This window comes from Poecilia reticulata, linkage group LG7, assembly GCF_000633615.1.
Source record: "Poecilia reticulata strain Guanapo linkage group LG7, Guppy_female_1.0+MT, whole genome shotgun sequence".
Taxonomy (NCBI): Eukaryota; Metazoa; Chordata; class Actinopteri; order Cyprinodontiformes; family Poeciliidae; genus Poecilia; species Poecilia reticulata.
In genome coordinates, this window is record NC_024337.1 from 981389 (window position 1) to 994212 (window position 12824).

Below are 12824 nucleotides of genomic sequence, written 5' to 3' on the forward strand. Positions count from 1 at the left end.
ACAATTCAGTCAGATTTGACCAGTTCATATATTGCTTGTCAAACTATTGCAGCATTAAAACCTCCACTCAAATTTTCTTTTATTTTCTTTTGCATATTAACAATTAATGTTTCAGAAATCTCAAATTATGTTTAAAAAAATCTATACACAACTATGTTTTATATCTATGTATATAATATGAAGTACAGTCATATTAAAAACTGAAACTGAAAAATGTTGGCTTAGTGCCAAAATTTAGCTATGAAGCAGATGCTAACCTTTCACATCGTGTCCGTTGCTCTGTTGCCTTTTTCAGGATGCCTCCATTTTAAACAATTAGTTATCAGTGAAACCTTTGTCATAGCTTTTATAACCAACAAGACTTAAGAACTACTTGAGCAAACTAGTAGCAAACCAGCTAGTTTGCTAGCATCAAACAGCATAATGACAGGAGAAGTTCCAGAATGACAGCAACTGGATACTTAGTATGAAAACCTTGACTCACTATCACCAGGTTACATGCCATTTTACTCACCGTTTGATAAAAAAAAAAAAAAAAAAAAATCTTATAGCTGTGTATAGAGCTCTGTCGAAGACACATTTCTGTTTTCTTCTGTTTGACAAATAGTTTTTCTTTTCTATTGTTGTGCTACAATGGTGTTTTATTCAAGCGTATCATAGCAATTTCATACTAGCACATGCCCAAAAGCAATGCAGCAAAAGTCTCTTCATGATGTGATTACAAATTGCAATATTTCAGCTCAGGTGTTCCAAAGGGACAAAACTGAGACTTCTTGAAGTTGTCTCTGGTGAAGCTGCACGCTCTATAAGAAGCTTCCAGAGTGCAGAGGTCGGAGAAGGAGAGCGGAAACCTGCAGGCTAAAAGACAAGATGAAAATTCACAGTCACCTGCCTCGTACTACAGTCCCTTCTGTGCTAGCTGACCTGAATCCCCCTCCAAATGCCCTCTGCCCCGAGCTGTGGGACAGAGCAAGCTCTCTGTTTCCCCCCCTCTTTCCCTCATTCCATCACAGTCCGTCACTCATCATAAATGATACAGCAGCCCTCGGCATGTAGCAGTCTGAAAACAGCCACACAGTGTGTGTTTTTTTTTCTCTTCTATTTTTTCTATATGTGTGTTATTCCTGACAGCGAGGGAGAGAGAGAAAGAGAGAAAAATCATCAGAGCCATAAAAACAAAAGGCACAAAAGGTCACACTCACTTTACGTCAATAAAACTTTTCAGTGTGTTTGTGTGTCTTTATGTGGAAGCAAGATGGAGGCGGGTGGGGTGGTTGCTAAAACAAATGACCTGTGGTTAACAACAACTCCAATTCATTGACTTTTTATACGTGTGGGCTCACGCACAGATGGCAAGAAACGTACAAACCTGAACGTCTGGAATTACAGATTACAAAAGACGTATTGGATTCTGTAGTTGGTTTGCATTTATTCTAGAAATGCCACTTGTTGGATGCACCATCATTGCCCTTTATTGCTGCCCTTCATATGGACTATGTGGAAGCTTACATTCATGTTGTGTTGTGAATAATATCCTATATGATAATATTTTTCAAGACAGTAAGAACTTTCACAACTCTAATCCATTAGAGTTGTGAAAGTTCTTGCCATCTTGATAATTGTTTCTCTTAAGAAAGAAGACCCAGATGATAATGAAAGCCTGGTGGCTAATGAACTACCTGTTTAGAAGAAGATTAAAGTAACTCTGGTCTTGTTTCTCACCAAAGCTAATCAAACCCAAAGCCGAACCCTGAAAAGAAGGGATATAACAGAGTGAAATAAATAGAAGCTGCTCACAAGTGATGGATGAGCAGATGGAGGGTGAGAAATAAGTAACAGAAACATCCAAAGGAAACCAGGGGAAGACCTACTCAGTGCTTTTGGAACAGTGTGCCCTCATAGCTCTGAGGTATTGCCAGTGGATTCATCATTGGCAAACACCATTCAAAAATACATCATTTAGTTCTCTAGTGGTGCTGAACTCAGTGAATCACCCTAAAAGACTGGCCTACTGGAAACTCAGAAACTTAGTGGGTTGTATTAAAATGCTGATATATTTTGTTACTTTCATGACTTTTACATGTTGAAAAGTAAAAGTTGTTACTTCAGAAGAATGAAAAAGGTAGTACAATGTGTTGTCTGATCACCAGATAGAGGGTGGTGCAGTTGGTAGTAATTCTGCCTTGCGTCATAGAGTGACTGAATGGGATGGATGGATATATTTATGATCTCCAAAGTTGTGAATAAAGTCAATAACAAAATGGTAAAAAACAAAAATTATTCAGTAGAAAAATCAATCAAGTTACAGACTTCATTTATCTGTATTTACGTAGAAAAAAAGACAAACTGGAAGCAGTTTCTTTGGCGTAAATCAATGAGACAATCCAATGAAGCTAAGGGTCGTTAAACCTCGTTCCAGCCTCATGATTGTTTTGTATTCCCCTCTTCTTTTCCAGATCCTGGTGAACTCCATTTCCCAGCCTGCCTTGTTGTATGAGAACGTGATGGTGAGCGATGGGCACCCCATCCTGAGAGATCTGCTCTTCAGTCCAGATCATCAGTTTTTGTACGCTCTCACTGATAAACAGGTAGGAGAAGGCATATAGATCAGCACTCCAATGATCTACAGTGCAGCCAAGCAATGTTAGTCTATTATATGCTGTCTATTGTTGCCAATGACAGCCCAGACTAAATAATGACTGAATATCAATGATCATCGATCTATGTGGCAGTAACAGGGAATGGGTACAGATTTGCATCCATACAAATGTGTGTGCATATGTCTTTCTGGTTTACATAAAGGTGCAAACACAATCTCTTTATCACTGTCATGATTTGAAGTTGATAGTGAGGATAAACACAGGGAAAACCCAAGGTAGAAGATGAATAAATGAAGATTTAATGATGAATCCACAAGAAACTCAAGCACAAGGAACAAACAGTTAAGCTCGATGGCAGATGGTGACTATGGACAAAGACCAGGACAATTGACCAGGACCCGACAAGGAACAAAGACAACAGGTGGACTTAATTACATGAGACGGGTTAACACAAGAAGCGAGACAGACCTGGGAACAATCAGGACAGGACGGCACAGAGACTCAGGTGACAGAACTAAATAAGCACAGAAAAACCTAGAAATAAATACACAGAAAACACAGATCTCAACAATCAAGATCCCTTCGCATGCTGCTTTACAGGCTTTTATAGCTCCTGTGTTGAGTATGTAGTAGAAGATACACAACAGCAGAATATATGTGAGGCAGAATAAGAAAATGAAGATGGAAGATTAAAAAAATCACTTGGGAAGCGAGCAACCAAGCTAATTACATACATACAGAGGCACATGCCACATAGGCATGTTACATGTTACTTTTATATTTTTAAAACTTTAATAATAGATCACATTTGTAGCTATTCTAGTTAACATTAAACATGTTAACATGTCAAATGGTTATAAGTTGAAAGTAATTATAACCCAAGAGCAAACATTCCTAGTTTTGACTATCAAAAATATTGAGTAAATATTAATATTAGTCTTTTGTTTAGACATAAACTGAATTGAAAATTTGGGCCGATATCAATAACCAATATTAATACTGCTGCTATGACCAGTAACTGATGTTTACTATTATTACATGTATTTTATGTATTTCACTACCCTTTCGGTGGAAAAACTTCAAAAAAAAAATTCACCTTGTAGTTGCCACAATGAGTAGATATTTACAAGTTAAGACTTTGATCTTGACAGATGACTCTTAAGGAGCACCGTTCCATTCAGAAATGACTTAATTTTATAAACATAATTTGTTTCATTTGTTCTTTTCTCCATATCTGTCTGTATTTCCAACTCCACTTTGTGATAACTTTTTCTGGTATAAATATAAATTAGCCTCTTTGCTATAACAATTCTTTCAGATATTGCTAAGATTCAAAGTAGCTAAAATATAGGGAGTACAAAATACTCTGAACTTTTCAGTGTGGTGCTAACTGAAAAGGCACCAACACCATCTATATTAAATTTTATCTAAACTTAAAACAACTAAGTAGACTTGTAGGTGCTTTAGAAAAGTAGAATTTAAGGCAGAATGACTGCAGGATGCAGAATGAATCACGTTGTCATGTCATATCGCATCAAGTCACATTTGCACTAATTATTAAAGAGGGTCAGCCTAGGGCCACACTCCTATGCAGAAAAGCAACTACAGACAAACACATACATTCTTCCATATTCCTTCACCTACAAGGAAATAACTGGTTCAAATGACAAGTATTAAACTATGCTTTTTGAAGCATATCATAGTTTTTAGTATTATTATATTTTTTATGTGGCTTAAAAGCAGCTATTTGATACCAAGACCCAGTCCGATTCAGTAAAGTCCTTGTTATATGATTACATTACAGGGATTTCAATCAATTTCAATCACTTTATCTTTGAAGTTCAGTAAAGTAACACAAGTTGATCAAGTTTGCACAGGTTTCTGAATCCAGTGTAACTAATTCTAGTAACCTTCCAGTCACTGCAGTAGCCAGATATTTTGTCCTGACAGGAAGTGTCTGTAGGACATTCTTGTGTCTCTGTATCTTCTGTCACACTATTTTTCTGGTATTTTGAAAAGCCTGTTGTGTGGGTCTAAACTCAAGGAAGTGAAGGGGATTTTGTGAACCATCCTTTCAGGTTTTTGAAGTATGTGTGTCACTTTTAATGTGTTCCCGTTTTGAATAGTTGATTTGTATCTGGTTTAAATTAAATTCACAGTGTCCTGCTTTGTCAGGACCGGTATGTTATCTTTGGTCTATTTCACTTTAATGATTCACACTCGCATTAAAAGATGAAGACTGCATGTAGAAATCAATTGTTAATATGGACATATAGATTGTTAGCTGAATTATTCATGAAGTTGGTCAGGTCATCAGTTTCACTTTCAGTTTTAAGCAAACCTACATACTGAAGTTAGTGAATCTTTATCAGTGCAGAGATGAAGTAATTGGTTGTGAGTTGTAACATTTCATTAGCAGTTCCTTAAAGATTATGAGCAGTCTGGCTAATCCAGCAATTCAATTTTGCGTGCTACAGTATCAGATAAGTAGTGAGTCGATGCTGGAGCATGAGTTTTCTATTGCATCTTGTGTTCCTACTCAACAGAAGTGAAAGTGGTTCTATTGGGTATAAACATCAGTCTGACTTAGTAGATACAGCTGTAGTCTTTTTGGTTCTCCTACAAATGTTTTTATGTGGACTGGTTTGGTTAATGCCAACATGTTTACTCTGTTTTAATGTAACTCAATTGTAACATATTTCAGGAGGGACCTAAATCTGGACTCAGGTATAGCCCAAAGCTACTGTGATTGGAGCCATGACCTGTCTGTTTACACAATTAATCATTTCTATCATGAATATTAGACCTATTACTTTATACTCCTTAGTCTCAGAGATTTCTCATTTCCAATACTGACTTAATTGATATAATATGCTTAAAATTCTTCTGCTGTGGAATTTGTGTTATCTTCAGATGCCTTCAGAGAGTTTGCTAGTGTATTCAGCACTTTGAGTCTTCTCTACGACTCCCTTATCTCCAAACGCTTAATGACCTCGATGTGATAACCTTAAATGAGACTTCCACAGTATGTAGACACTGTTGTGTAATTTACCAGCGATTAGGCATAATTGACTTTCATGTGTCTCAATGAGAACAGAGTGGAGGTAGAGTGTAATTGATACAAATGGAGGCCATCACTGTTGATGTGATGTGGAAAAATGAAACTACCATCATGGAGTCAAAGTATCTGAAGAATTAAAGTCGGATAGAAATGCCTCATCCTCAGCACTCAGTATGGAAAAGTATCAAATTGAATTAATGTATTTGTCTAAAAATTGCATCTATCCATCCGTCTGAATAAGTGAACATCTTATTCTGACAAAGCATGTTTTTGACAAGAAAATCATACAGAAACTATGAGTAAGACACATAGGTCACATATGCTTTATGTTTTACATTTAATGTTATTAATATGTAGAGATAATTTCAATTGGTCTAACACCTGGTTGAGTCAGAGCTGTGCAGCTCATTGCCATGATAGAAGGAATCCACACTGTAAGCATTGTCAGATTTTCCTTTTCATAACTGTCCCTTTCCTTTCAATCTACATTAAAGATGACTGCTGTTGCCACCAGAAAGTCGTTTTTAATTATTAAAGCCAGTGTTTTATATTTGATGAGCAGTGATATGTCCCCTACATGCCGGCTCATGTTAGTTCAGCTCAAGGATGGAGGTCTGCTGCCGGGAGAGAGGCCTCCTAGTTTCCTAATCAACATGAATTTACATTTGTATCGATACAGAACATGCATGTTAATAATTGCTCATCTTAAAATAACAACAAATATGGGACAAGTTTCAATCAAATTTTAGCCAGTATGGACCTTACCAAGCTCCGCCCAGAAACGCCCCTCGAAAGTCCCACGTGGCTGCATGTCTCACAAACAAAGCCTCGCGGAGCTTAGTTTCTATGTGTAAACATGGCGTCTTTCATTTCAACTGACTCTCTGCAGAGTATTTCTGAGTCGATTAGTGTAGCATTTTTGTCGGATTTTCAAAAAATATCAGTCACGACAATGGACAGGGGAACCAACAAGTTCATGTCATCTTTTTTGGACGACATCAAGGTGTTTGAGTCACATGATGCCTCCAATATTGTGCGCGTTGCAGCTAAATGCTACCGGTCGATGAGAAAAACAGCAGATCCTCACACCCTCAGCATAAATATAGCTGTGGACAAGATCACTGGTGCCTATTGTTCTTGCAAGGCTGGGTAAGTCGGGCATTCATGGTTTTGAGGGTTACTTTTGAATCAGTGATTTCTGTTGTTGGCAAATGTCAGTATGCCTAGGCCTTATACACTGTACTCGGTGCTAGCGTGGCTAATACGATTACAGTTTAGTAAAACGCCTTTTCAGGTAAAATAAAATCTTTAATGTATTTCAAATACGGTACACATTGCATATTGATCTGTTCAGCTAAAGCAAGACTGTAACAGACAGGCTTCAAGGTGTAGAAGTTGTATCGGTACTGCCATTATGCTGTACTTAGCTAAAAGGTTTTTACAATGGATGTGTTTATTATTGACTTTTTTTTGTCATTCACTAAACACAAAAAAAGCAAAGCAATGATACTTACACCAGCACACACTCCTTTGTTCTTATTGATCCTACGACGGTTGAGCTGCAAATGGGTCGTGCACAAGCTTTGATCCAAGCAAGGCTTTCCGTTTCAGACTTTGGAAATCTGTGAATTTTAGTTCCACAAATATCATCAGGATACCTGACATCGCCTGTGCAGATACCCCACTGACAGTGGAGAACCATTCTTTTTCGAGTCCTGACGCAAAAACTTTCTGCCGGTCTGCTRGTCCACAATGTACATTAGCATGTGTTTACTACTGTAGCTTGTGTTTGTGAGACGGTCACGCACGTGGTAGTTGCACTGTGATGTGAAATGGGCATTAGCCAATTAAACGCAGCCCCTGTGGTAAGGTCCATTATGATCAAGGAGATGTGAGTTAAAAACTTAATTTTAGATCTATAGTTTGCCCAGTTGTATGGTAACAAGTATCAATAAAGTTCTGAAAGATAACATGAAATGAAATTAAGGTGTCTGTGACATCACCCATAATAACTTTCTAACTTTTTAATGAGAGTGATTTCAGAAAATCCCTAGCCTTATTTTAGAAAAATTTTAATTGATGTACAGATTAACAACTGGTTTGATTTTAAATGTTAAATATGATGTTATATAATATAATGTTAAATATTTTCAATAACTAGTCTAGTTGTTTTGTGTCTTGCTCCCATGTCTTCTTCTGCAGTGTGAAGCTTGACCTACAGCCTGTTAAAGATCTAAATTCTCTTTTGGTTTTCAAATTTTAATCAAAAGTGTATGTAATTCTAAGGTGAGGTCTATGATAACTCTCTCACCCGCCTCTTTTCTTTTTTTGATGCAACATTTTATACCTATGTTTAAATTGTCTGCTCAATTCAAACCCATTTGGTTTAAATTTGTTCAAAGTATTTTATCTTTTAAACTAGAGATGCTAGCCACATTGATAAAAAAACAGAATAAAATATAAATGTAGTTTCAGATGCTGACTTTCACGTTGTTAGCTGCGAATGGTTAGCCTTTAACGTTATAACATTGTTTTTACCATTGTATTACCCTTTCTTTTTAACTAAATGTTGTTAGCTAGCTCAATGACAATTCTTTATTGGTCAACTCTTCAATAAAGAACAATACTCAGGTTTTTTTTCTCTTTTACTTCAAAATAAGAGTCTCAAACATAAATGCAGTCTATCGAGCTTACATATGCATCACCTTATAGTATTAGCATGCACTTACTTCACTCGATGAAGTTATACTGGTACTTTGTGAGCCTGACTCTACTTTGATGACAAATACTCTGGTGTTTATACTATGTGAGCTCTTATACAAGCTTCTATTACTTTCCCACCCCAGTTACTGTTACTTTTACGCTGTCAAGAGTTGCATAAAAATGTCTAAATTAGCTCATCAGCTGATTCTCTGTCAGCCAACATTTCCCTTGCACTAGTTATTTTTGCTTTGAGCTGTACATTTTCTATGCCGTTTTGTCTCTCTGCTCGTCAGAATCGCACTAACCAAGAAATGAGATGAGCTTTTTGAGGAGCAGATAATAACCTTTTACTTTCAGGTTGTTAGTGTTGACTACATTCACAATCCGGTCTCAGAGACTGAGGTAGAGGAAGAGTACAGATGGAGAGTGCTAGTGTGTGAGAGCTGAGAAGGTGGGAAAAAATAATTGGTTTCTGCGACATGCTCTGCTATTTTCTCTAACTCTTCCTGCCTAATATTTGCAAAATTGGATCTACACGTGTTTGTTTCAGATTGGAGAGAGTTTATAGAGACTTCAGATATCATTAATAGAAAGTATCTTCTTCAGTAGCCAGATTCTTATAATGTGAACTGGAGGTAACAAAGCCCAAAGTTAATGGTGGCCTTTATATGTTCCAAGACATGTACCTGGATTATAGACGTTGGATTATTTTTTTATTGAAGCTATTATTTGTATCATTTAATCATAGACTTTGGCTTAAATTTACTATATTATTAAGATTACAATATTACTTTGCTGTTTTCGACAGTCAGGCAAAACTGCCTGTGGACTGCCAGGCTAAAACTAGCTTGTATCAAGTTTTAAAATAGTTCCTTTAAAAAATGTTTGATATGTGACAATTCTCAGCTACCCAAAAATATCACTGCCCTCTTTTGTCTTTTCAAGCAAAATCATAATTTAGCCATAATACTCCACAGTGACTGTCACAGTTAAATGGTCTTGCCCAGTCCTGTAAAGTTGTACCAGATCTCTCACCCAATGATTGCTTGAGATATTCACCAAGTATCTTTGCAAAACTTTGAATGAAATAAGTTTATCAGATGAATTTATGAGGCATGATATAAGAGGCATATTTGAAATTTATAAAACATATTAAAACAATCTCAATAAAAAAGCATTTGGGCTCTTCACATCATGCCAGTTGACGTTCTCCTCATATGCAGAAACAATCAGAGGTGTCTTGTTTGTCAGGCCCTTCTTCTTCCTGCTGTCGTCATTCCTCCATTTTTTTTTCTTGATATTGAATAATAGAAATGCCAACTGATGAGAGTTCCAACATCTAGAACCCAATTCCCCAGCTTGACAGAGCAATTTACCTTTTCCCATATTCACTTGACCGTAATTAAATGTGGTGCATTGAACTCCAGCACACAGACCACATATCACAACGGGCAAGTGTGGACTCACATCTGAGCTTGCACGGACAGGAGTAGGAAAACATAAAACTGATTCAGTGCAAGACGAGGGTTTTCGATTAGCGCTCCATAGAGTTATTCACGCCCTTCGTTTTGTGTGTGTGTGTGCGGGTGTGCGTGTGTGCGTGTGTGTGTGTGTGTGTGTGTGTGTGTGTGTGTGTGTGTGTGTGTATGTCCTGCACTGGCACATTTTCTCACTTTCTTTTTCTTACTTCGTATCTTGGTCTGCCGCCATCTTTTTATCTCTGCGTCTCCCCAATGATATCTCATTATTTTCTGTGTTCATAAAAGTGAACAATGGCTCTAAATCACTTTTATCATTGCTGCTTTTTTTACAGTTTCATGTTCAAATTGTTCCAGTCTAATTAAAAAAAGAGATTTTTCATCCTGTCATGGCTCTCGGCTGCTGACGTCACGGAGTGGGAAATATTTCTGTTATCCTGCATGTCCCTGTGGATGACATCATCTAATTGCTTTAAAGCAAGTGACTAAATGGATTACAGCTCATAATCTATTGATTTCTACTGTACCTTTGTACCAGATGTCGTCTTTATCATGTTATTACAAGTCTTATTTCTAACACGCAGCTATTAGACAATCTTTTTTTCTCATTGGTTCCCCAGATAATGAGCTGCTCTCAGWCTAAAAGAGCCCTAGGTCTTTTGCCATGTTTGAATCCAAATCATATACAGTAGGTCATGTCTCAGATCTCATCGTCTTGTAGTGGTTATGACTGTAGAGTTGCACTTCTGAACTCGGAGATCAAGGTCAAGCGTTTCTACTTGTAAAACAACCTTGGTAAGGTGACCTGTCAGCAGCAAACAGCCTCGTTCGGTGTGAGGGGTGGCGGCTTCAGAAAACTGGCATAATGGTCCGATGATGTACCTTCACGTATTGATTACTGTACAGAAATGTACTGTACTGCACGGTGGAGAAACCCTACCCCTGGCACCACATCAGAGAGGGTTCATATTAAATTCAGTCAGCATTTACTGCACTTGGAGGTCAGCAAGAAGAGACCGCCGCACRCTGCCTTTAAAACAGTTTCTTTGGTGTTTGTCCAACTATGAAGTTGCTAAAAAAATGTTGGTGACTGGGGAGGATAATGAGGAGAGGATAGAAGAAATACTCCTGTCAGCAAGTTTCCGAGTTTCATTTGAAAAGCATAGCATCTTAGGATTTACATTTGGGGGAAGTTGGTATTTGTTGCCTAAAGACACTCGAGCGTTTCTAAATCTTGAGAGGTATTCTTCCATTCCACTGTCATCTCACCTGGTCTTTTAGCATCTTCGTGTTTAAGATTCAGAACGTCAGCTGCATAACGTGACTGGATTTTTTTTTGCAGTGCTTTAACTATTTATAGCAGGTCAAACCATGAGCTTCATATCAACTCCCACAAGGAACTTAGGGATATAAAGGCATAAGAGCCAAAGAGATGCTTCCACTGAGGGTGATTAGAGAATTTCCGTCTCACTTTAAGGTTGCTCATCAGCTGTTGATAAGCCAAGTGAGAACGTGGCAGCTTCTCATCAACCTGTATTAGGAGTGGCCTCACCTAAATTTATAGTAAGATAACAGAAATAAACATTCCAGAACTGCTTTAGTTTGGCTATGCTATTTTAATGTAAGAGGAATTTAGCCCAGCTTTATTTGAAGGGAACCGATTCAGTGATTTGTCCAGAGTCTGAAAGATCCAAACTAAATTAACTGGACACTAGAAACCTTTGTGTATCATTAAACTTAATACTCGAAAGCTTTGATCTATTTTATCAATACAACGTTTAGTCTGCATAAATTGCAGCTTGCATACTTCTTTTTTTGTGTATCASGGCTACTTCTAGATTTGTTGACTAGAAATTTTAAGTATAAAGAGGGAATGTTTGTTCCTTTTTCAGATGTTTCTTCAGTTGTCTTCCATCTCCCACATCCTGCTTCCTCCAKGATTGTGTCGATYGGTGGTTTAATGTAATCTATGCTCTCATTTGGAGAGGTTCAAGACGGTTGAGGCCATAGAAAAAGTACAGAGAACAAAAATGTCTTTCATTTTTCTAATTGAAAAGTGAGTTTTAAGTTGATAAATCAGTTAGTGCCCATAATTATATACTGGCATACAATATCGTTACCATTGAGAATTCCATGTCTCTTGTGTCTGCGTGCATGTGTGTGTGTGCGTGTGTGTGTGTGTGTGTGTGTGTGCGTGTGTGCTTGGGAGTGTGTGCGTGTGTGTGTAGCCTCAGTTGCAATTGGCCGCTTCATTTTTTCTTAGTAGCTAAAACCACCTTATGGTCAAGTACGTCAACCAAGTGTGTTACCGCAAATTTCTCATCTGCTCTGTGTTGCTGCTAACATGGTTGCATCTGAACTAAACTCGCTGGCAGAATAAGCCATCCATCAGCCTCTTGTGTTGTGATAGCACCTTATATTTGCCACCATATTATACAGCTGGGACAATTACACTCAGGCTCACAGCTACAGCTAGCCGTGGTGGAAAAGGGGGCCTCATATGTGGAATGAAACATCAGTTGCAATTACATTCGTGTATCTTTCTCATCTATCCTTCTCTGTACACCTCCCGTCCCCCTCCTTCCTCCAACCCTGCGCCCCCCACCCTCCCTGCTCTCATCTGCCACTAGGCAAATTAAGAGCCTCTCTATCGTGACCCAAATGAGAGAGGCTCATTTGTAGCTGTTATTTATTTGTAATAAACTCCCCTCATCATCTCCTCTGCTCTTTCTCTCGTTTTCCCTGCGCTGTGAAAATGTGGTAAAAAAAAAAAAAATAGAAGAAATAAATCGGAATTGCATTGGAGGGTTATTTTCATCCACAAACATTGTCCATTATCACCTAAAAGCCAAAATGAATGGTTAAATGGACACCCCCCTTTGGCCCCCTCTCAGGTCTCATGATCTCATTCTTTGTATTTTCCTCTACCTTCTGCTGTAATGTCCCTGTCCTTTTCCCATCCACCTCTCTCCCCTGTCTATA

General features: G+C 37.9%; 1 protein-coding gene across 3 annotated transcripts in view; it reads left to right on the forward strand.

The window, feature by feature from the left end:
• The window catches only part of LOC103466867 (plexin-A1-like), a 331178-nt gene that overhangs the window by 166903 nt on the left and 151451 nt on the right, over window positions 1–12824 (forward strand). For all 3 annotated transcript variants that reach the window (XM_008412750.2, XM_008412753.2, XM_017305775.1), the window contains exon 4: window positions 2457–2588. In XM_008412750.2, the coding sequence (XP_008410972.1) occupies window positions 2457–2588 (132 nt within the window). The remainder of the gene's footprint in view (window positions 1–2456; window positions 2589–12824) is intronic.